General features: G+C 44.6%; 1 protein-coding gene across 1 annotated transcript; it reads left to right on the forward strand.

Moving 5' to 3' along the window:
- The first annotated feature begins 318 nt into the window (after positions 1 to 318).
- On the forward strand, positions 319 to 25,133 carry Sohlh2 (spermatogenesis and oogenesis specific basic helix-loop-helix 2). Its single transcript, XM_036191316.1, has 11 exons — positions 319 to 366; positions 7,608 to 7,822; positions 10,383 to 10,444; positions 10,527 to 10,625; positions 12,282 to 12,435; positions 15,070 to 15,180; positions 17,267 to 17,414; positions 17,539 to 17,627; positions 18,638 to 18,759; positions 22,906 to 23,162; positions 24,978 to 25,133. Exons 1-11 carry the CDS (start codon positions 319 to 321, stop codon positions 25,131 to 25,133), a joined length of 1,461 nt encoding a protein of 486 aa, XP_036047209.1.
- The last annotated feature ends 663 nt before the right edge of the window (positions 25,134 to 25,796 follow it).

The following is a 25,796-nucleotide window of genomic DNA, read 5'->3' on the forward strand; positions in this document are numbered from 1 at the left end:
CAGAGCAATTCCAAAATCTGGAATTACAGAAACTTGCCATAAGAGCGCTGTCCATAAGCACAGGCATCCGGCAAATATATTTTACGGGACAAGTGCACGCATCTGTAGGAGGCAAAGCTGCTGGCCCACCCTAGGCGTCACAGCACACCCTCTGCCCATGCGTAGTGGAGCCTTGCAAGGCAGCCTGAGGCGTGAGTGGCAGGCCTGGGGTGTCCACGTCACTCTGCCCAGCGCTCCCACAGCCCCGGGCGGGCGCTCCCTGCGCCTTGCTCCGCCCCCCGCAGCGCGAGCCCGCCAAGAAGCTGAGCACTAGGCGCCATGGCCGACCTGATGAGCAGTGGGAAGCTAGGCCGGAGGCCAGGGCAGGTAGGAGCTGTCGGGAGGTGGCTGTGAGGGCCCAGCCCGACAAGAGTGCACCCAGGAGGCTCCATCTAGGGCCTGGAGCTGCGCTCCGGTGTAGGGCTGTTACTTAAGGCAAGCAAGCCACCAGGCCAGACTTCGAACCCTGACCCTGGAGCCCGGAGCAGAACCTTGGGCCAGTCTTGGAATTGGGAGACCCGGTTTGAGCTGTAGGAAAGGTTTGGGCTCTAGGGGCGCGCATTTATCTGCATGTATTTCCGGAGCCCCTTTCCCCTCTGGCACCGTTCGCCTTTCGAAGATGGCGACCCAAGGTGGCCCTGCTCAAACAAAGCCTGCTTGCCGGTGTACGCAGCATCCGTACTCCGCAGATAGACGCCCCAGAAATGCACCTTGACCAGACCCTTGGTAACCCACAGAATTACTGGTCTAGATTTCCAAAAAGAAAGAAAGAAAAAGAAAGCGAAACCCGGGCCTGGTGACTTATGCCCATGATGTGTACACTGGCAAGCCGAGGCAGGGGGGATTACTGTGAATTCTAGGCCTGCTCTGGGTGATAGTGTGAGACCCTGTCCACAAGACAAAACAAAACAAAACAGCAGGAACGCTGATGGCCTGGTTAGAGGAGCAGAGAGGAACATGACTCACCCCAGAAAGGGAAGCCAGTGTTTTCTGTTGTCCACAGATCTTTCTGGACAAAGAGGAGGGGTCACTTATACGTAGATGAGTTTTGTTGAAACCCTTAGAAGTCTGACTATGTAATCTTCTGACCCCTTAGGAACAAGCTTCTGGAAACGGAATTATTTCGGTAGGTTGTTTAGCGGCTTTTGGTAATTCTGGGCAAGGTGTTTGTGCGCACGCTCTAAGGAAAAGTACTTGGATGGCGCAGGGTTAAGCTAAGCGGCCGCAAAATGGAATTCTGAATAACATGCCTGATTATCTAGAACACAAATAATTTTGTATTCTGGCCCAGGAGAACGTGGAGCCCGCTCTGAGACTTGTGATCCTCCACGAGCACCAAGGCTTGTTTAGTCTCCAGCTAGAGCTAAATCCCTCGGTCCCCGGGAAACCGGAGGCCGGTGATTGCCCTCTGAGAGTTCAGGCCCAGGCAGCCGCTGCGGATTGCCAGCGCTGCTCCCCGCGATAAGAGCGACATAAATATCAACTCACTAAAATGTAGGAGTGGTTCGCTCTAAGCACTTCAGCACCTGCTGTTACTAATTAAGGGTTTAGACCGCCAGCCACCGACTGCAGATGGAAATCCAGCGCTTTAAAATTTTAGAGACTGCAGTCAGTGCCCTGAATAATGCTGCAGCCAGAAATGAGACGGAGGAGATAAGGACATTGGTGATGATTCGAGTTATAAAACTGCCCATAATTAAAGGGCGAGTGGCAGAGCGTGGGATCTCATTTTCGCTTTTTTTTTTTTTAATTTCCCAATGAATATGTATTAGTTAAAAAATACACTAAATAATTCATACAGAAAAAAAAAGGCTGTCAAATGAAATCTAGCCAATCGTGTTCTTAGGTGGAAATCCTAGACGTGTTTTAAATGGCAGTTTTGTCAAGGAGACCATGCTAGAACTTTCCATTCTTTTCCTTTCATTGTTGGCAAACCTTCCTGTTGCCTGTGTTCAGATGTTACACCATCAACACGATACTGAGTCAGCATTCAGATGTATGCTAATTGTACGTTATTTGCTAAATTTACATTACTGGAGAGCGGACTTGAGTGGCATGTTAAGTGTTCTAATCTGTGTGACACTGGCTGACACCCTGAGTATGTTGTGGCTCTGGTTTTGTAGGTCAGGGAAAGAAGCCTTTGGCAAGACCGGCCCACCACATCTTTCTAGAACTGCTTTGTTTTGTTCTGTGGGCCTCACTCAGCAGGTAGCATTTGCAAACCTTAGGCTCCTCCACAGAGGGTGGCTTCCCATGCTGCTCCTTCCCTCACACCCCCAGGCTCCTCCCCATGTCTTTGTCCCTTACAGCTCTTGACTTTGCTCCACACGACTGATAGATTCTGGGGATTCTGGGAGGGGAGCCTGGGAGGAAATTCATGCCGGTTAGAGCATTGGGTGGCACCAAGGACAAGGTACAAATAGGCAGGTGCTTTTGTTCTCAGAGCCTGTGACTCATGCAGTGGGAACTGCCTACCCTGCACGCACATCCCTGTCATTCTTTCCCAGCCTCTCAGCTTGAAATGACAGTGTGTGTGTGTGTGTGTGTGTGTGTGTGTGTGTGTGTGTGTGTTTTGTGCTTAAGAAAATAATAGAGGTGTCTACCGTGCACGAGGGCCCTTGCACTGTGAGCTTGCCCTTCAGGTACAGGTCCTTAGAGCCAGTGATGGTGCCTGGAACCAAGAGGCAGATTCTGGCTCTTGCCCTGAAGCCTTTGCTCTCTTGGCCCCACATCACATGTTGGGAGTGGGCTGGTAACCAAGGCTCCCGCACTCTTCTGTATTCCAAGGATTGTGAGCCCTGCTGTCTGCACCACAGAGAAGGCATGGAAAGGCGTGTGCAGGGGGGCGCTTGGCTGCCCAGCACTGCCTCTGCCCAGTAGGAGGGCTCAGTAGTACCTGTGGGGACAGTAATTATCAAGCCCAATTAGGCAGGAGCACAAAGTGGTGAGATGTTTGAGAAGCCTAAGAGGAACAAACTTCCTAATAGAAAATTTTACAAATTATCCCCGGCCCTGGCTCCCAGCTTATACCTATTTTCAGTGCCATTATTCGTACCACATTGTTTTATTCTCAACTGGCTCAGTGAAAGAAAAATTACTATATTAAGGTAAAGAAAAATTAGGGGGCTGGAGAGGTAGGCAGCTTGGTTGGTAAAGTGCTTACAGCTCAAACAGGAGAACTCAGGTTTGGCACCCAGTACGCACATAAAAGCCAGATACAGCAGCAGCATCCATCTGCTTAGCGAGAGGGGGTTGAGACAGGGAGATCCTTGGAGCTTGTTGACCAGCCAGTCTAGTCCAGTGGCTGAACCCAAGTTCAGTGAGAGACTTGGCCACAAAACATAAGATAGAGAGTGGCTGAGGAAGACACTTGACACCCACCCACCCACCCACCACATGTACAGGTAGATAACCACATACACATACACCTCATACACACACATTCCAGAGACACATACCACACACATCCAACACTATACCTTCACACACCACACCACATACACACCACGTTAAGTACATACCACGTATATACATCACATACATACTCTACATACGTACCACATAAACAGATTCCACACAACACACCACAAACATACCACATCACACATACACTCCACAGAAACATTTATATAATCATTTTATGGTTACCCTATTTGTAGCGGATTATATTAGCATATTGGCTTCAACTAAACACATTATTAAAAAAAAAAAACTATAACCCTCTTGGAATCAATTCTCATAACCACTATCACTGTTAAAGCAGCTTTCATCTTTGGGCTGGGGGTCTCAGGAAGGTGCTGGAATAGAATTAATCATGTGATACAGTATAGTTGGACAATAAACACTAATATATTGTGTCTGAACTACTACTGACCTATGGTGTGGTTTTCAAATGAAGTGAAACAGATCACAAGGGCCTCCAGATTCTCCCCAGGTCTCTATAGTTTCCAGGAGCTGAGACAGGAGGATTGAGTGTTTGAAACCAACTAGGGAACATACCAAGGCTGTGTCTCAAATAATTTACGAAATAATAATTTTATTTATTTATTTAGTTTTTGTTTTTCGAGACAGGGTTTCTCTGTGTAGCTTTATGCCTTTTCTGGATCTCACTTTGTAGATCAAGCTGGCCTTGAACTCACAAAGATCCGCCTTGCCTCTGCCTCCCGAGTGCTGAGATTAAAGGCGTGCGCCACCACAGCTCAGCTGAAATAGTTATTTTGAAAGGAAAAGGTTATGCTTTGTAAGGGTTCAAGGAAAACAGAAATATGTTTGGTGAAGTAGGCTGATGTCAGTTTTCAAAAAACAACAACACATTAAGGAGTGGACACTTTTACCCTCTCTGAGGTTGGTGGAGCAGGGAGTGAGACCAGACCCTGCTGGTGGATTGAACATAAAGGCTTCCTCCACCTCCTCTGTTCTGAACTCCACAGCGGGAGGCACTTTGGAAATAATGAAGCCTCTAGCAAGTGAATAGCACTGGCGAAGAAAGGGGAGAGGCAAGTGTACATTAAAACCTAAGAAGACACAACCCACCCTCCGCCCCCCAATGCTGTGCGTGGTTCCGACACAGTAGCCTCTCTCAGAACCTGAAATCCACAGTCAGACATCTAGAGAGTGACAGGTTCAAATGTCCACTACAGAGGAAAGCGACAGCTTTGCAGACAGGGAGAGAAGAGACGCTTAGATGAAACAGATTAGTGATGGACAGGAACAAAGGTCCACACCTGAGCAGAGGGTGATCACCTGGTGTGGAAACAGCTGCCTGCGGAACCCCTGCACTTAGCTTCTTCATCTGACCAGAGGAGTAAGGATGCTTTTAACTCTAGGATAGGCCTGTGAACTGCTCTTACAGAAAATGAGCTACATGTGGGACTGAGGCTCCCAGTGTAGGTAATTTCCAGTCCTCTATGTGGCTGGGAATGGGCACACCACCACCCTCTCTGCTCTTCAGTCTGTTTTCCATTTTCCTGCTCCCTAACACTGGACCCAAATCAATTTCCATTAAAGGAAGCCACCATTGGGGACATTTACCACCACTCAGTCCTTGATCCGTAAGTTTCTCTAAGGAAAGCTTCCCAGATGTAGGTAGGTGCAGTGGCACAGGTGGGCAGTTATACCAGGCACACTTTATTGTGCCTGCTTTATTCTGAGTGTTGGCCTCCTCTCCAAATTCACATCCTGCCATCCTGCCACAAGGTGTTGACATTAGGAGATGGAGCTGTTCTGAGGTGGCGAGGTCACTAGGGTACTTCTGCCATCAAGAATAAGATTAGTTCCTGTAAAAGAGGTCCAGCATGGACCCATCAGCCCTGGCACCACGTGAAAGCACTCTGAGATATTGCCTTCTCTGAACCAGGAATGATGCCTTCACTTGACGCTGGATCTGCCAATACCTTAATCTTGGACTTCTCCGGAGTGACAAGGAAGAAATTAGTTCGTTCATACTCTGCCTTGTTTGGGACTCATAAAAGAACGAGCTGAGGGTGCTAGGACAGAAGAGAACAGAAGCATGTCTGAATTCTAATTGGCAAAGCTGGGGAGATGCCATGGTTGGTAAAGTGCAAATGTGCAAGCATCAGGACCCTAGCCTCTGTGTGAAGACCAGGCACAGTGACTCATGTCTGCTCCTGCCCACGCCCTTGTTTTGGGGAGCCCCTGGAACTCATTGGTCAGCCACTTCCGGCAAATATTAGAGACTCTGACTCAAAAAATAAGATGGCGAGAAACAGAGAAAGAAATCCCATGCAGACTTCTGCCCACTACCTGCATGAATACACATGTGCAATCACACATGAACACGTAGCAGGCATGGATGCATGGTCATGGAATTCTAGCTCTGGGGAGGTGGAGATATGGGGTTCCTGGCCAGCAGCCTGTCATACTGAGAAAACTCCAAGCCCAGCAAGAGACCCGGTACTGACAAACAAGGTAGGCACTGCTGGAAAGTGACGCTCAAGGTTGTTCTGTGACCTGTACACACATACACACACAGACACACACACACACACATACACACATGCACCCACACAGACACACACAGACACATACACACACACATACACACACACACATACAGACACACACACACACACATACACACATGCACCCACACAGACACACACACACACACATACACACACATACACACACATGCACCCACACAGACACAAGTCAAATTCTAATTTGTATCTTCAGAGAAGCTATCACTTACCAAAAATAACAGGGTATGAAAACACCAAAAATATAAAACCTTAAAAAGTCACAATCACATTACATTCAGTACTTTCTAAAGGACTATAGGCTGAGAAAGCAATCTAATCTATCACAGAGAAATGGAGAAAAAGAATCATCCTGGAGTTTCTAACATGTCACAGAAGATTCCTAGGGAGAGAAAGAAAACAGAGAAAACGTGATCCCTGATTGAAGAAATACCGTCCATTTTTAGAGCTAATAATAAATGCTTCTACTGAGATGCTATCGGGACACAGAATATTAAAAAATAACATAAAGTCACCCAAAGAAAGCAGTTGCTTGGTATTTTCGACAGCCACTCTGAATATCACAGGGTGATGGACCATCATCTTCAAAATTCAGAGACACGGTGGTTTTTACCTAGACCAGCTGGCGCCGACTTGTGAGAACACAGTGACAGTGTTTTCAGGCTAGAAGAATCTCCTGTGCCTGTACTGAAATTCAATAAAGTGGACTCCAGGAAGAAGCAAATATGAGCTACAAGGAACAGTATGGATCAAAGAAATGAACAAAAAATAACCATTGCATGTAAATATTAATTATAAATAGAAAGGGTAGAACACAGACTTAAATTCCAGGCATTCCCAGCAGAAATGCATGGCAGATGGGGAAGAGGGCAATAGTCATGTGAAGGATGCTGCCTTGTGTGCAGAGAGGCAAGGGTCCAAATGTCAACCCATGGTTTGCAATGTGGCCAAGGATGGCTATGAATGAGGCCCAACACACAATCATAAACTCACTTAAAACATTATGAGATGTTTTTGTATAAATGTTTTGCCTGTATGTATGTATGTATGTCATGTACCTGGTACCTGTGATGGCTAGAAAAGGGCACCAGACATTAGCAACAGCTGTAAGCCACCACAAGGGTACAGGGAACGAATCTGGGTCCTCTGCAAGAGTAGCCAGGGTTCTTAAAACTACTGGGCCATCACTCTAGCACCAAATTTAGATTTTTTATTTGTTCTCCGGAATGTATTTTTAACAAAATAAATAATGTGGGACTCACCAGTTTGGCTTTCTCACAAAATACATTTTCCAGCAGATAAGTCCAATTAAGAAACTGGATCATAACCTTACCTGTTAGAGAGGAACAAGAGAGGTTTACAGGGAAAACACACTCTCCAGGCCTCAGTGGGCAGGATCTTACCAAAGTAGCAAGATGCTGAGCCCAAGCACAGCCCTGGGCATAGGGGCAATGAAGAACTTCCTGACCTCCAGTGTTTAGGGCAGCTGCCAGCTCCTTGAGTTATTTCTCACTGGTGTTTGTTTGGTAGTAATTACATGTGACCTCTGCTTCCTTCCTTCTCTTTCAGGGAAAAGTAGACCTTCTGCTGGTTGGAGATGCCACAAGATACTTCCTGACTGGCTCCATACAGAAATTCTTTTCCAGCACGGCACACTTCACCCTGACCGTTAGTGATGTGAAGAAGGTAGCTGCGCTTTTGGCTGCAAACTCATTCGACATCATCTTCTTGAAGGTGACTTCCACCTTAACCTCGGAGGAGCTGGAGGCCGTCAAGTCCATAAGGTAAAACTTTTCAAGTCTTGACTCTGTGTATTTAAAATCGCCATTAAAACTAATTTCTTAAATCTGTCATATATAATATATTGATATAATGGACATAAATTTTGTCCACTTTAAGTTTTAAAATGGAGCACGTCTTCACGGGGAGAAGCTGGTTTCGTGGCCAGTTTGACATGCTATTGTAAGAACTCAAGTTTCAACCTGGGAAGGAATAGGTCTGAGTGACAACAGAGAGGTTAATTGGTCATGTAAATGCATTTGGTTTATAATGCTGATATTGGTCCCATCGATATGCTTTTTTTTTTAAAAAATAACTGTCATTTAAAATGGCACATCTTTTCCAAGTTTATTAAGAGTTATGGTGGATAGTAAAGCAAGCACCCCGAGCTCTGTGCAGAGTTGGCAGTGGCCTGAATCTATTTCTGGGGTGTGATGAGGCTCCTGGGATCTGACAGATCCTACCATCTCAGACATCCCCATTGCATCTTAGATCTCTGTAAAAGCTCAGCTTCTTCAAGCCCAAACTGCTTTCAGAGAACGAGAGTTACCTTTCTCCCTGTGGGATCACACGGGCTCTTGAGCCACTTACAATGTGTTTAAACAGGGTTAGGCCTCAACAGCTTAGTTCTCCTGTGGAAAGAGTGATGGAGAAAGTGGGATCAAGATATCAGGACAGGCCCTTGTAGGCTAGTGGAGAACTTTTGGGGACTCCCTTGCGATGCCTGAGTGGGAATATGCAAATTACATTAGGGGACTAGACAGGCTGAGGCAGAAAGAAGACTAAGCCACTCAGTTACCTGTTAGTGGGACACAGGAGATGGATGCCGCCACTACCAGGCTACCTGGAGCACCTGGACCTCTGCCCCCTCCCCTTCACTAAAAGCATTTTTCTGCAAGGGGCTTGAACACAGACTGATTTGGGTATTCCTGGGAGACTCTGGAGCCAGCCTACTAGAGATGCTTAGGAATAAGTCTATGATAAATATGGAATATAGAGTAATATACATTCACTTTTACATAAACTAATAGTATAATGCAGAGGTTCTTAGTTAGGTTTCTATTGCTATGATAAATACTATGGCCAAAGCAACTTGGGGAGGAAAGGGTTTATTTCAGCTTCCTGATGGTGGTCCATTGTGCAGGGAATTCCAGGCAGGAACTCAAGGTGGGATCTAGTAGCTTTGGAGGACTGCTGCTTACTGGCTTGCTCCCCATGGCTTGTTCAGCCTGCTTTTTTATTCTATCCAGGACCACCTGTCCAGGGGTGGCGTCAGCCACAGTGGGCTGGGCCCTCCCCACGTCCATCATTAATCAAGAAAATGCCCTACAGTCTTGCCCTCAGGAGGCATGTTCTCAGTTGAGGCTCCCGCTTCCTGGATAATCCAAGCTTGTGAGCTGAAGAATCAGCTTTTGCTTAGCTGCCATACTGTACACATGAGTCTGAAAGACTAGACCAGTGAATTTCCAAGTTCTCAGGGCGGTTTTGGTTGTTGTTAGTGTGATGCCTTTCCTCTTCCAGAAGGCTCTGCTGCAGGGGACTTTACAGCAAACCTGACATTGTTTAGTTCATCCTTCCGGTATTTTAGTAAATACTCGTCTAAGATTAGACTCGATAAAAGCCACAGTACCAATGACACATCTATAAATTTATAAATTAATAATTTTTTTTTTGGTTTTTCAAGACAGGGTTTCTCTGTGTAGTCTTGGCTGTCCTGGAACTCATTCTATAGACCTGACTGGCCTCAAACTCAGAGATCTGCCTGCCTTTGCCTCCTGAGTGCTGGGATTAAAGGCAGGTGCCATCAAACTCAGAGATCTGCCTGCCTTTGCCTCCTGAGTGCTGGGATTAAAGGCAGGTGCCATCACCGCCTGCTAAATTAATAATTCTTTAATATTGAAATATCTAATCAGTGTTCAGTGTTTCCTGCTTATGATTCTAAAAAGAAACCTGTTGATAAAAATTCAAGTTTCAATTTTCTCCTCCTTGTATTCTTCGGGTTTTTTTTTTGTCATAAATTATATATATGTATCTTTATTCAAACATACTCATATGTATTTTTTTTTAGTTTTATGTAACTTTCCCCAATCTGGATTTGGTGATTTTCTTCTTTTTTAAAAAAAATTATTTATTTTTGATTAGTGTTTTGCCATGGGTGTCAGGTGCCCTGGAACTGGAATTACAGACGCTTGTGAACTGCCATGTGGGTGCTGGGAATTGAACCCAGGTCCTCTAGAAGAGCAGTCAATATTCTTAATTACTGAGCCATCTCTCCAGCCCTGATTTTATTCTAATAGTGGTCTTGAAATGTCCTTTAAAAAAAGTTTTTAAACTAATAAGACATTTGAAGATATAGAGAAGGTTCAGTTTATTTTCTTTAGTTAAGAAAGAGCAGTTCATCATGTCACCCCTCACTGATTTGAGATGCTGAGTTAAAATTCTTTCCCATCATTGTAAATTCTCCAAGTTAAAGGCATCTATAATTTAGCTTCTAGTGAGTGGAACTCTTTTGAGTCTAATTTTCTTTGAATGGTTCATTGTTTCATTGTAACACTTTTCCCTCAGATCTGGCAAGAAGAAAAACACCCGATTGCTGTTTGTTTTTATAAAACCTGAAAAATTTAAAGGTATGTATGTGACTTCCTGCTGTAGCATGTGTTTCATTTTCAAACAGGAATTACAAGGTTGGTGTTAACACGATTTCTTTAGGCTGTATTTCAGACTATGGAGTGGATATTATTTTCCCTGAGCCACTGACCTTGGGCAAAATGTGCACAGTGATAAAGTACTGGAAAACATATTTTACAGGTATGGGTGAGTTACAAATATACTTGCAAAAGTTTAAGAAATCCTTATTAAAATTCTATAAAAATGTTTGCACATCTTTAAATTGGTTTCCCACTTATGCTTTTCATTTGTGGATTAACAATTTGCCATGTATTTTATGAGTATATTTTTTAATTGTAGTCAGGAAATAAGTGTAAATAAAGAGAAAAAAACTTTCCTTTATCTGCAAGAGAAGCTGAAATGTTCAGAAATTTCAAATGAGTTGCATGATAGCTGTGTGATGAAAGGTTCTGTTTGTTTTTGTTTAAGATTGTTACTATATTTCTTTTCATTTGGTAACCTGGGTGCTGTCATAGTTTGGTTATTAAAATATAATTAATTAGCTTACTTCATTTCAGGGATTTTCAGAAAGCAGGAGCATTAACCTGGAATTGCATAGTCACACCTTTGCAAAACACTTGTGTACTTGTTTACCTCTTGAAATGAATACAGGGTCAGTGTTTGCCTTGCTTAGTTTTAGATCAAAGAATTAATGCCAATGTCTCAGGTAGACCTCTCCTTTGTAACCCCTTACCTATTGTATCATGTGTATTGCCATACTTGATCACTAATTAAAACAGCATCCTGAAAGGACAGCAGACAGCCTCCAAGTCCTGGAATTAATGTGGTTCAATAACTATTTTTGCTTGCTGTAGGCTGGGACACTAGCTGAGAAATCGTTCAGAATTAAGTTGATATCAGATGGAGAGCATTGGTCAAGGGGTAGAGAGTTTTTGCTACATCATATGAGTAAACCCAGAAGACCTAAGATACGGTTTGATGTAGAGTACTTGAAACTTGCTGAGAGTATTCATTTTAAATGTTTTCAACACCTGCACAAGAAAATAATTATGTAAGGTGATGAATACACTAACTTAATTGTGCTGTGTTTGCAATGTATGTTTATCAACTGTACATACTGCAAATACACACACACAGTCATATCTCTGTACAGCTGGAAACTTAAAGTTAGTATTTTTTTGAAACACACTGAGGGTTATTATATATAAGTTCACATTCTAGAGTCAATATGTCTGCCTCTTTATAGTGTTAGTTTTCAGTGGTCAGTGTAAAGAGTTTATAGTCCCACCCACCCAATCCCATCCCCTCCTAGCCTCCCCTCCCCACCCGCAACCCCTAACCCCTCTGGCTTCAGAGATCTTCCTGGGTTTGACTAAGCATGTGGTCATGGTCCCTTTGCAATCTGTGCCCTGGTCCTCAGTGCAAACAGCAGCTGCTCATCACCTGCCCGGCACCTTTGATGGGCCACAGTCATTCTCTGGTGGTTTTATCATTGCTCCAAGGACTGACAGCTGCAGATTCTTTTTCCCTTGAGGCCATATCTTTACAGTGCAGTTGCTTGACATTTCCTTATAAATAGGAAGGTGATAAGTCAACTTGGTTGGAGGTGCTTTATAAAGTATGTCACTAAGTGAAGAGGTTCTAACTGAAAAGAGGGTATACTGGGGTGCTGTGTCTGTAGCCTTTCCATGGTACTTTCTAATCAGTGATTTCATGCTTCCTGGACTGAAATCTATCATTTGCTTTCTGTTTTAAAAAGCCTGCTCTGTTAAAAAAAAAAAAATCATTGGTAGTGATTTTAGGATTAAAATGATCCACTTTCCAAACTTCCAACAGATGTGAAAGGCACTGAGAGGCTTCCAGAATTTGGACTACACCTCAAACTTCCAGCAAATGTGGAAAGTGCTGAGAGGCTTCCAGAACATAGACTGCACCTCCAGACTTCCTGCAGTGAACTTGGGGAACACTTTTCTACTGATCTGTTTCTTCGGTTAGCTTCATTTTATTTTTTCGCTAACTTTTCCATATTACAAACGTTCACCGTGTGTACATTTCCTTAAAGAGATTGCAAAGAACTTCATGATAGGACACTAACTAGCCCTGGTGCTGAGAGTGAAGGGCTCTTCCCTGGAAGACAGGAAGCGTTCTTCTGTTTCAGATTCTAGAGTTGAGATCATGGAACACCTCACAAGAGGATCCAACTCAGTAAAAGAAAGCACATTGATATTCAAATAAAATAACAGCAGACTCCTCTTTCCCCCAAACACAAGTTTGAAACTCTGATATTTGAACAGACAAGCACAGCCTTACCTAGTCTGTGTCTCCAGCACTTTCTCCCTGTTGTCTGTTTTGAACTCACAAACTCAACGCTTCAACTATTGAACGCCTGTGATTAGGAGAGTTTGTTATATGTCCTATGAAGGAAGCTCTCAGTGTTTTTACGGGGGAGTTTGGGTGGGCTGCCTCCGTGTCTGCCTGTCTCTCTTCTGGGTGTTAGATCTGGCATTCAACCTACCCCCACAGGCAGCTGAACTTGGGGTCAGACTCTTCCTGTGTTACTTACCTGCCAGACTCCACCTAGTTTACCAAGCTCTGCATGTTTGGTAAAAAACGGCTTTGTGTGAATGTTGCCCTCTCTTTTTATACCAATGAGGTTTTTAATAGAGCTTAGCGCTTCCCAGATGGATAAGCGCTGTAGCCCATGGATGCTGATGATGACGAAAATTCCAAGTCAGGCACTTCTGGAATGTGTAGAGAATGCAGCCATCTACTATTGGGAACAAGGAAGGGACTTGGCAGCCAGTTCAGTGTGGCAAACCAAAGATGATCTCACTGAAGTGGTGTATGGATAACAACAGCTAGTGAATCCTATGTAGCGGCTGAGCCCCCAAGAGCTTTATAGAAAGGTGACCCCCTGACTGGGGCATGAGGTGGGGAAGGGTGTTGTGAGGCTTCATGATTTGCCTATGCTACATGAAAGTATTTTTCAGTGTCTACTAATTTTGAATTTTTCTTTATCCTCCATCATAATCTTAACCACTGTCAATAAAAGTAAAATTTCCAGGCAAGTTTCACCCTCTGGGATAAAGAAAATATAATTATAGGGCTAAGGAGATAACTCAGTCAATGAAGTGCTTGTTGGCAAGCATGGGGACTTGAGCCTGAGACCCAGAATTCAAATACAAGCTTTGAGGCATGGGTGCCTAGAATCCCAGCACTGGGGAGGAGGAAATGGGAGGCACCTTGGCCAGCTAGCCTGGTGAGCTTCAGGACAGTGAGAGACCCTGTCTCAAAATCTGTGGTGAACAGCGCCTGAGGAAAGGCACCAAGTTGATCTCTGGCCTCTACGTGCATGCATTCTCTCTCTCTCTCTCTCTCTCTCTCTCTCTCTCTCTCTCCCTCCCTCCCTCCCTCCCTCCCTCCCTCTCTCTATTTCCCCTCTTCCTTGTCCCCCACACAAAGTGGGGTTACTTTTCAATTTCTAAAAACAGTGTAAGGGCCTATAGAGATGGCTCAGCTGCGGAGAGCATTGGCCACTCCTCTGGAGTGCTTCAGTTCTCTGCACCCACCTGGAAGCTCACAACTGTCTGTGACTTCATTTCCAGGGGTCTTATTCCCTCCTCTGGCATCTGTGGGCCCCAGGCACGCTTGTGTCACATATCATACACATAAAATAAAAATTAGTAACATAGTGCAAAACCATGAATTTCTAGAATCTACACAGTAGAATCAGAACAATGCCATTAAATGAGAAAATTTAAAAGGGAGAGAAACTAACTTTTCTGATAAAGCTGGAGTAGGACATGTAAAGTTGCTCTGTTCTTTTCTCTGCAATGAAATTTTTATTTCATGTGTATGTATTTGCTGCAGTGTGTCTGTACCACAGGCATGTAGTGCCCTCAGAGGCCAGAAGAGGGCATCAGATACCTTGGAACTGGAGTTACAGATGGTTCTAAACCACCACGTGGGTGCTGGAAATGGAGCCTGTGTCCTCTGCTACAACATCCAATGCTCTTAATCACTTAATCACTAGCCCCATGTGCCTTAATGTCTTAAGGGTAGATACAGTCATGTTCTTTGATTTACAGAGGGACTGTAGACCCAGTACAAAGTATTGTAAGTAAAAACTGCATCCAAGCTGACGGCGTAGCTTGCCCTGTAACATTCTCAGAAAACTTAATTTTAGGCTGAAGTTGGGTGGGAGCCATCTAACTCAGTCTGCTTTATAGCAGGTTGTGAGAAATAGACTGATGTTGCAATGCTTTCATGACAGCATGAAGTTAAAAAACAAACAAACAGAAAACATTGTTAGTGGGTGACTGCTTGTAATTTGGAATAGCCATAATCGATAAAATTAGAATGTCTTAATCCTGAGTATATGTTATACTTAATCAGTGTGTTTTAGAATTTTGACCATTGGACTTATGATATTTTGAAATCTGAAAGAAAAGATTCCGCACTGAATGTGTCAGGAACAGAGATTTAATGCATATCCCTCCCTCCTTGGTTTGTATGAAGCAGGAGACTTAGTCTCCATCTGGTTACTGAGTTGGCGTTCATTGTTGACAATTGCCCGTGATGATTTTCCTCTTTAATATGTGGCATGATTTTCACTTGCTTCTAGCTCTGGGCAGCTAAAAAATGACAGAGAACTTGTATTAAAGGCCCCACTGCCAGGTCCCGAGAGAAACAGAAAGACTTCTTTTCTTCACTCGAGCAAAGAGAAGCTGAGGAGGTGAGTGTCGAAGCAGGCTTTTGTTTCCTGATTTTTTTTCGTTTTATAAAATCTTTATTGACAAATAATTCACATAGTATACAGTTTGCCTGTTTTCACAATTTGATAGACTTTAGTCCAGCATCCTCATCGGCCCATGACACCATCACCACTTTGTATTTTAGAGCATCTCTGTCTTCAGTTTCATACACACATGTAATGTATGGTGATTACGTTCCACCTTATTTCTTTTAAATGAACATAATATTGGCAATTGTAACCATTTTTAAGTTCACAATTCAGTGGCACGAATTACATTCAAGATGTTAATTACACTCGTGATATTAATTACATTTCCTGGTTATTCCTTGACACAGAGGGATCACGTCCACAAGTCTCATAACTTTAACATTGCCAAAAGTCTAGATGAAACTGGTCAATGTGACTACTAAATATGTGTCACCCTTCAGCTGTTTGGTCCCCAGAGTGACCAAACGGCCGAGTAGGCACCAGTACCTCAGTGTGCTGGAGAACAGTAAAATTCTAGGTGGCAGGAATACAAATACTCGTCTATAATTCTTCTGTTTCCTGTGCGCTCAGATGTTTTCTTAATACATGGTGGAACAAGGTGTAATGGCATTGTTCGTAATGGAAGTGACATGTGTCTAGCAAAACTCTAGAAGAGGGGAATTGCTGTCCACAGTCCTGTCTGCTGTAGATCATGATGGCTTCGTGTCTTTGATTTCAGCCCTCTGTATTTCATTCTTGCTTCATCTAATGGCTAGGATTACATCCCCCCCCCCCCCCATCTTGAATTCTACTTTTCCTCAGTAAGATTTGTAACATCGTTGCAAACGTCAGATGAAATTCTGAAGATAGAATAGACGGAAATTTGCTTAAGGCGTCCTTCCGCTTAACAGGTTTAGGCCACTTTTCATATTTTCCCGAGAGGCTGTTTTGCACATGGAATCTTTGCTGTGTTTTATCTTCAGTTCTTTTGTGAGTGAAAGTTCTCTGGGGAGAGCCTCCCAATAATAAGTGTCCAGTTATTGACTCCTTCCCACCCCACCAAAGCAGTTCCTGAGACATCTCTACTGAGCTCCAGAGCTCCTGAAGCCCTATAAAAATACCACTTACCGCCATGTGGTGGTGGTGCAGGCCTTTAATCCCAGCACTCAGAAGGCAGAGGCAGGCGGATCTCTGAATTTGAGGCCAGCCTGGGCTACAGAGTGAGTTCCAGGACAGGTTCCGAAGCTACACAGAGAAACCCTGTCTCGAAAAACAAAAGCAAAAAAATTACCACTTACCAACTAATTTTCAACCCCTGACTATTTATATGTCAAGCAAGATTTGTTTTAGTTTAATTTTTCTTCTATTCTGAAATTAAGAGAAATTGAGGGACTTGCCTAAGGTTTCAGCTAGTCGCTCTGCCCCTGTCAAGGCCGTAACTGGATAAAACTAGTACTTGGGGGGAAATGGCAAGGGCTTGGGTTAATTCAATCAGATCTCTTTTCCTCGTGCACCTCCCCTTTGGATGCTAGCTTGGCCAGTGTCCTTTGCATTTTAGTTCATCTGCTTAGGAAAGCTGTCTTCTTGTTTGCCCCCAGCTCAGGCCGCAGTACGTGTAAAACTCACATGTCACAAGACACCAAATGATCTCTTATTAGGGTCCAAACCCAGATCCCGACTCTTCCTGGCCTGCTAGGCTTCTAGTGTGAACTGAAGAAGGATGTCTGTATAGCATGTGATTTTCCCCCCAAGGATTCTACAGGTCTTCAGGGGCTGTGAGGGGTGTGCTTTACACTGTCTGGGCACTCAGGGCACCACAGCGGGGGGCTGCTCGAGGGAGCTGGGGCTGCCATGGCACAGACTCTGTACTTTGGCAGATGTTCATCTTGTGCAGCATGTGAGTGGGGACCCTGGAGGTTGTGCTTTCAGGAGCTGTGAGGGCTGCTGCCCTATGGGGGCATGGCCTTCCTCTGAAACGGGGCCAGGTGAAGATGGGGAAAGTTTTTCACAGAAACCCAGGAAGAAGAGTTGTCTAACCTTATGAACAAAGAAGAAAGTGAGACTGATGCTTCTTATTTCCTTATACTTGTTGGAACAGAGAGCGCATCAAGTTTTGCTGTGAGCAGCTGCGTACTCTCCTGCCATACGTCAAGGGGAGGAAGAGCGATGTGGCTTCAGTTATTGAAGCGACCGTTGATTATATGAAGTATGTCCGGGAGAATATCTCTCCAGCCATCATGGCCCAGGTATTCAGTTTCTAACATCCTACTCAGCAATGCTTCAATGCCCCGATTTTTGATTTTCTTTTGTAACTGCAAATGCATGCATTGGTAAGTCTGGTTTTCTATATGCATCTGTGTCCTTGTTTAGATTACAGAATCCCTCCAGAGCAATAAAAGGTTCTCGAAGAGACAAGTGCCCATTGAGCTGTTCGTTCCACGTGCAGCCACATCACAGAGGTACGGCCAGGACTGTGGGAATCCTTAGTCTGTGTTTTCTTCCTTCCTTGTTTGTGCTGGACGAATGGACAGGAACTGAAAGCATACACAGTGAGAGCCCAGGTTAAGGATCTATGAATGTCTCCCACTGCCCTTACTAATCATTTCATTACTACAAAAACCACATAGAATATTCCCGGCTGTGGTCCTTCATACTCCCGAGAACTTTAAAATCGAGCTTTGAGACTGCTTGTCCAGCAGGGGCAGGGTGGATTCTAGAATCCTCTGGCAGAGGTTGAGGGCTGTGGAGCATTTAAAAGCAGTTAGTAAGCAGTCCTTAAGCTCTCTGATTCAAAATATGACATGCCAAGTGATGACTTCCTTACTCGAACTTAGGAGTCCCTGCAAGCAAAGAAAAACCAAAAGAAGACCTTTGAAGAATCATTAAAAGGCATGAGTTCCTCTTTGTTCTATTTAAATAATCTATAGCTGAGGCTCTGTCAGGGTTTTCCAGATCTTGACTAATAGAAAAGCCTTTGAAGAGCTGGTAAGATGGTTCAGTGGCTAAGAACCCTGGCTGCTCTTGCAGAGGACCTGGGTTCATTTCCCAGCAGTCACATGGCGGCTCACAATCAGCTGTTACTCCAGTTTCACAGGATCTGACGTCCTGTTCTAATCTCTTCAGGGACTGCATCTATGTGGTACACATACACACGTGCAGGAAAACACTCATACATAAAAACAAATTAAGTTATTTATTTATTATGTATGCAGTGTTGCGCCTGCACATATACCTGCAGGCCAGAAGAGGGCACTAAATCTCATTGTAGATGGTTGTGAGCCACCATGTGGTTGCTAGGTGAACTCAGGCCCCCAGGAAGAGCAGCCAGTGCTCTTAACCTCCAAGCCATCTCTCCAGCCCTATAAATACATTTTTTTAAGAACACAATTTAGAAAAGCCTTTGAACTCAGCGCTGTTCATATTGTCTTCCTGGAGAGATGCACAAAGTGAATCCTTCTTGTCCTTCCAGGGACAGTGGTGTGCTGACAAGCGCTTACTCATCGGTGCGGGAGATCCAGCTCCTGGCTGACCAGTGCCTGACTGTGTATTCCAGGCCTGCTGAGGAAGGGCCCTTGGAGGAAGCTGTAAGAGGTGAGCTATGCCTACCCCTGTACAGCTCACAGAGCACATGAGCCCGAAGGGAGGCTCTGCAGCCCCTGGGTCCCCCGGAGTCCCCATTCATTTCCTGCTGTAACTGGGTGCTCAGGAAGAGCTCAGTTATCACAGAGTGAGTCCTGACTTCATCCTGAAGTATTGAAATCGAGCTCCGTTCCCTTTGTGTCACTGTGGGAGAATTCCTGACAGAACAAGCCCCAGGAAGGAAATGTTGAACTCCCAGTTCTGGAGGATTCCATCCGTGATAACTAGGGCAGGCAGGGCAGCATTCACACGATAGGACATCACAAATTGGGGATCAGGAATCAGAGCAGTTCCAACAGTTCTCCACTTCCAACAAGCTGTATTCCGGGTTCTTCTTCTTCTTTTTTTTTTTTTTTTAAAGATTTATTTATTTATCATGTACATAGAAGAGGGCACCAGATCTAATTACAGATGGTTGAGAGCCACCATGTGGGTGCTGGGAGTTGAATTCAGGACCTCTGGAAGAGCAGGCTGCTCTTAACCTCTGAGCCATCTCTCCAGCCCTGTATTACAGCTTCTAAAGGTTTCAAACCCCACAAAACAGTTCCACCAGCCAAGGAACACATTTTCAAAATGAGACTGGGGGGCCATTTCAGATTCAACCACAAGAGTTGACTGGGGGGCAGAAGCGCCGGCTGTTCTCCCACCTTAGTTCAGTTCCCAGCACCCGCATGTCAGTCAGCTCACAACTGCCTGTACCTCCAATTACAAGAGGCCCACTGCCCTTTCTGGGCTCTGCAGGCACTGTGTGTGTGTGATAAACATGCATAAATGTATGCAAACACTCACACACATACAAACTGCCTCAAAATTGACCATAATTGCCAGAAAGTGTATCTTGCTAGTAGATGATAAGTATATTGATGAATTTATTTCTTACAGAAATGAAATCTAAAAATGAAGCATAGTTTTCTCTTGGTACCCACAGAGCATTGGTTCTAAGGCCCCCCAGCTGACACCAAATCTTCAGAGTCTCAAATCCCTTCTATAAAATGGAATATCATTTGCATATAACCTGGGCACATTCTCCTGCTTAATCTTTTGTGGGTTGGATGACACCCGATACAATGTAAATTCACACAAATAGTTGTTACATTGTATTGTTTAAAGAACAAAGTCTGTCTATGTTTTCTATAGACTTGCTGTTGTTGATTTTTTTTTAAAAAAATATTTTCAATCCATGATTGAAATGCCAGCTCAAGGATATAGAGGACTGACTGTGTTCATATGAATTCAGTGCTGGCTTTGTCCTGAGCATTTAGAATGTTAATTTCTTTCTTTCTTTCAAGTCTTTGTTTAAAGGTCACCTACTCTTGAGTCCTCAAGCACCTAGTTAAAGCTACTCATTTCTGCCTGCTACACACATTGCAGGACACCCTTAACCACTTTCTGTTGGATTTGACTTCTTGTACTCTTCACCTGCTAATGTCCTTTACTCCTATGCTTTGTTTGTTGGCTGTTTTCTCCTGTTACTATGCCAGCCCCACAAAGGCAGAGGGTTTTCCCTCCTGTTTTATTCATTGCAGTATTTTTAGTGCCTAGAGCAGTGGTGGTCAAGAAGTACATAGAATACAGATACCCATTTGGACACATGCAACCTGCCTTCCAGAGGCGTTTCTGTTACATTTCTGTGCAAACCTTGGTATTCCCATATAGCTACAGAAATAAGGATGGGAAGGAACAGAGCCAAAGCCAAAGAGGGTGAGTGTGTGACTTTTGGTATTCTTGGAGGCTGCTTCCCATGGAGGAGACAGTAAGTGGAATCTAGTCTGAGTGACAGAGATGCCTCTCTCCTCAGCTTCCAGTCTTTCATGAGTCTTCTGATTGCTTCCTCTAAGGAACTATGTTGTCAAAGCATCCCGCTGTGCTGGGAATATCCTTGGCCATCACTCTCCCCACTAATTGCAAGCCTGTGCTCTGGTACTCTACTTGGCATCCCTGCCTCAGAGATGGGAAAACACGGATAGATGAGATGCAGTAGTTGTTCGTGTGGATCTTGGAACACAATGGCAGGACAGGCTCACAGAAGCAAACTGGTCCACCCAGTGAGTTTAAGTGCAGGACAGATGCACCACATGCATGTTTAGGGGATCAGGGGAGCTCTGGGACAAATATGTTCCTACGGTTGTGTCTAAAGATGTAAGAAAAGGGGCCAAACAGAACACAGTCCCCCTTGGTCCTGAAGCCAAGGAAAGAAATACAGATCACTTCAGTGGTCTCTTTAGTCCTTTCTCTTGACCTGGGGAGAAGGGAGGAAAATAGGGGGAAAAAGAAGTCACCCCAAGAGACAGTTAAACTATTCAAAGTGCCTGTGGCTCAGTATAACATGGGATGATTAAAGTGATCCAGACTAAGTCAGACAGGTGAGGCTCAACCCAATGCCTGTTAAGGATATATCTTTGCATACAATACTGTTTATCTAAAAACAATGCCTGTAAAAACAGTGTTGATGATGGCAAGTTCAGGCTTTTCTGTGCTTGAGTATGTTGTGGAATCCCATCACCCAAAGAGACCACGCTGGGGAAGGCACAGCTATACTAGAACTGTGGACTTACGGGATACGCAAACCAGAAGAGATCTGGAAGGTCAATGAGTCAGGAACCCTCAATTTAGTCACTACCTATTTGAAAAATAGCAGACCATACTCAATACTGTTTAATTTATATGGTTTTTTTTTTTTTTTTTGGTGGAGCTGAGGATCGAACCCAGGGCCTTATGCTTGCTAGGCAAGCGCTCTACCACTGAACTAAATCCCCAACCCCCAACCCCCCAATTTATATGTATTTAGAGGGGGTCGTTGTTAGCATTCTGAACCTGCCCTTGGGATCTCCCAGTGTCCTGATGTCATTTTACGTAAAAGACCCTCCCTTCCCCTTCCCCCTTTTCCTCCCCCCCCACCATGAGGTGCACACACCTCCGCTTTCTCTCCTTTCTCTATTTCCCCACTATTCTCTTTATCTCTCTATTATAAAATCCTCTCTCCACGAGGATGCAGTGTCTGGGGTATGAGTGACTTTCCACACACCACAGTGCACCACTGCATCTGCATGGCATGTTTCCATCACCGAGGGACACCTTGGCCCCGCCAGCTAGGGCCTCCGAGAGCGCCATATCATTAGAGTCGTGAGCGTGCTGAGAACCCAACTCAGGTCTTCTACAAGAGTGGGATTAACCACTGAGCCATCTCTCCATCTCTAGTGATTATCTTTAAAACATTATGTGTTTTAAGAATCTTTGTCTTCTAGCTACTGCATAAAACTAAAATATAACTATGATGGTCTAGCCTACTTCAGTCATAAGAAAGCCAAACCTTCCTTTGGGGCTGAATGTAGTTTGGTTTTGTTTGTTTTGCTTTGCTTTGCTCACATTCTTCCTGGCCTTATAGGAATGGAGTTAGGGTTTCTATTGCTGTGGTAAGACACCATGCCTAAAATCAGCCTGTGGAGGAAAGGGTTTATTTCATCTTCCAGCCTACAGTTCATTGTCCAGTGAAGCCAAAACAGGAGCCCAGTGCAGGGACCTGAAGACAGGAACTGAAGCAGAGGACACTGCTTATTGGCTTTTCAGCTTGTTTTTTTCACAAACCCAGGACTGCCAGCCCTGGGGCAGTACTGCCCACAGTGGCCTGGACCCTCCCACATCAATCAAGAAAATACATTATGGACTTACCAGTCTTTTGAAAGAATTTTCTTTATTATCTCTCTTCCCAAGTGACTCCAGCTTGTGTCAAGTTAACATAAAACTAACCAGGACAGATGGTCAGTTTAGTTACAGTGGTAGACACACACACATACACAGGCACACACACACACACACACACACACACACACACACACACACACACCCCAAAAGGCACAGAGATCTGCCTGTCTTCTAAGATCTCTTGTGACACACGAATGTAAACACACCATGGTCATGTTGCATGAAATGACCTTACAGGGATGGCACTCTATTTTTCCATCAGTGTTTAAGTGTAAGAGCTGTCCACCTGTGTGACACGGGAAAGTGATACCAGGACCATGTATTTCACATGCTGTAGTTCAGAGTCACAGAACTGTGCCCAGTGTTCACAGACACCTGTTTTCTTTCTTGTTACAGGCCAGTTAAGCTCTGTTTCCGAGAGCTCTATTGAGGATCTTTATGACACTCGAGTCCCCAGTGCAGCGCTCTCTCTTAATTCCTGCCATGCTGTCACATACTGTCCTGGGGCTGTCCCTCCCCACGATTCAGCTGCCAGAACAAATCAGAACATTTCCATTTATTTACCGTCCACTGTGCCCAGTGTCTCCGACTTCCTTCCTCAGCACTGCAGTTCCATGCTTTGCCAAACACGCTCAGCCAGCCCCAGTTGTTTGGTAAGTGTTCTAGGGGTGTGTGAGCCAGACTGGATCCTCGCCAGCTGGTAGTTGCATGTTGCTGTTAGTGGCCTGGTCTCAAAGCTCATAGTCTGTACTCCAGGAGCTGTGTGGGTTTCTAAGTCACTCGGTCTGAATGGGGTACTTGCTGCAGTTACCCAGGCCCCTGGTCTCCATGCTGCAGGCCTGGTGTCTGGATGTCTAGTGTCATGAATCTGGATATGGCCTAGCTAGACTCGCATTAGGTGACCACGTGGAATCTGTCTTTTCTGGATCTGGTTGTCTCTCCCTCCCCTCTCTGCTTCCACTCAGAGCTCTTAAGATAAGACAGCCCATTCCTCTGTCTTCATTCTCAGCTGACCCCCAAACTGCTTCTGTTGTCTCTCAGCTGCAGTGGTGAAAATCCATCCCTCATTCACCATCAGGCTGAGTTCAGACACCAGTTTTTATACAACAGCCCTTGGGTACCCTCATGCTCTGGCATGTGCTTACTGGCACTTCTGGGAATGTCGTGTTCACAGACATGATGCTCACACTCATGAAATGTCTTGGGGATACAGCCAGAGAAGCAGGTAGCTGCGATATGGGTTGGAGCATGTAGGAAGAGGACACATAGTTAAGTCAGTTACTGCTGACCCCTGAAGAAGTACTTACTGTGTAAGCCAAGATCCAGAGACAAAGAATTAGCCACATAGGGGGTCTTGAATCAGAGATGATCAAGGGAAGAGTGTTCCAGGTGGATGGATCAGTATAAACGGTGAAGTCTTTTGTGGAGACCATAGCGGAGTCCTATATTCTGTGTACTTAAAGGCCATGGTCTAATGTCACCTAATATAACCCTTCTAAGCAAAGTGTTGTCATCTCTATGTGACATCTATGACACAGAAATAATAGTGACTGTCCCAAGATGCACTTGTGAGAAAGACATCCCAAAGGGAATTACAGAGAAAGCTTAAAATAGAGGGCATCACAGATTTACCAGTGCCAGTAATGGTCAGAATAGGAAGGCCCAGACAAGTTAAAGAGGATGCAATAGTCCTGATTGATTGATTGATTGATGACCGACTGATATGAGATCCTGCCTTGTTGTCTGCTCTGATCTTGAACTCTTAGGCTCAAGTGATCCTTCTGCTTAAACCACCCAAAATATTGGGAACTACAGTCTCATACCCTGAACCTGACATATTGGGAACTACAGATTCACACCCTGAACCTGACACATTGGGAACTACAGATTCACACTCTGAACCCGACACATTGGGAACTACAGGCTCACACCCTGAACCTGACACATTGGGAACTATAGGCTCACACTCTGAACCTGACACATTGGGAACTACAGATTTACACCCTGAACCTGCCACATTGGGAACTACAGATTCACACTCTGAACCTGCCACATTGGGAACTACAGATTCACACTCTGAACCCGACACATTAGGAACTACAGGCTCACACCCTGAACCTGCCACATTGGGAACTGCAGGCTCACACCCTGAACCTAACACATTGGGAACTACAGATTCACACCCTGAACCTGACACATTGGGAACTGCAGGCTCACATACCTGATTAGTTTTTAGTTGTTAAGATATGTAATTACTGTGTATATTTTTGCTGTAGAATTTTCATAAGAAAATAATTGTTTTTGTTGTATTTATTTTGTTTTGATTTTTAAAGGTGTGTGTGTGTGTGTGTGTGTGTGTGTGTGTGTGTGTGCGCGTGTGCCACAGTACACATGTGGAAGTCAGAGGACAGCTTTTCTTGTTTCTCACTTCTTCCTTGTTGAGGCAGTTTCTCTCGTCTCTGCTACAGTGCACTCCAGGCCAGGAGCCTCCAGCCGGTTCACTCACTACCTCATCCAGCATCTTCCGTGGGTTCCAAGACTCAGACTCAGATCTTCAGGCTTCTCAGCAGCCGCTTGGGCCTGCTGAGTCATTTCCCCAGCCTCAAGAAAACGATTACTTTTAAGAAAATAAATATTGGAAAACCTGTAGGTTTAGATGCCTGAAGACCCCAGTTGGCTTTATAAACTACTTCGTGATACAGAAATGCATTGTGACATTGTAAGAATGAGCTAGCCTTCAGTTAAAGTGAGCGTCTCCCTCCTTTGCAGCAACAGTTTGGGACATATTAATAATCCATGTTTGAGGCTCATATTCTAGACCATGTGTTGGGCACGGTTGCTCAGTTCAGGAAGAAGGGACAAAGAAAGATCTTTTGAAAGCTGCTGACCCTGCCTTCTGCTGAATGTGCAAGAATCTTCCAAAGATACATAGAAAGACAGTTAATGGCACTGATAGCCTTATGTTCTCAGGCATCTTCATCCATGCTGTGACTTTCTGGACAGAGAACTGTAAGCAGCAGCAGCCTGAGTGACCCCACCCCCCACCCACCCATTCGTTCTACCAAAAACCATTGTTCCCTTTGTGAAAATCATACCACGAAGAAGACCCATGTGGGTGTGAACAGCTAAGACCAGGGAGACGTGGTGATATTCCCAGGCCACGAAGCACAGATCTTGCAGCCTGCTTATTTCTGTCACTGGTTTCTAGTTGCTATCTTGTCTAGATTTGGCATTTTAAAGAGCCCCCTTTTTTCGTTCATTACCTGAACTAAAATATCCAGGGCCAT

This window comes from Onychomys torridus, chromosome 6, assembly GCF_903995425.1.
Source record: "Onychomys torridus chromosome 6, mOncTor1.1, whole genome shotgun sequence".
Lineage (NCBI taxonomy): Eukaryota > Metazoa > Chordata > Mammalia > Rodentia > Cricetidae > Onychomys > Onychomys torridus.

What these genes read in the sequence shown, in the direction of transcription:
- Sohlh2 (XM_036191316.1), top strand. Translation starts at nt 319, where the DNA reads ATGGCCGACCTGATGAGCAGTGGGAAGCTAGGCCGGAGGCCAGGGCAG. An exon ending in GAGGCCGTCAAGTCCATAAG is followed by an intron (nt 7,823 to 10,382) that starts GTAAAACTTTTC and finishes CTTTTCCCTCAG; the next exon opens with ATCTGGCAAGAAGAAAAACA. An exon ending in TCTACTGATCTGTTTCTTCG is followed by an intron (nt 12,436 to 15,069) that starts GTTAGCTTCATT and finishes ACTTGCTTCTAG; the next exon opens with CTCTGGGCAGCTAAAAAATG.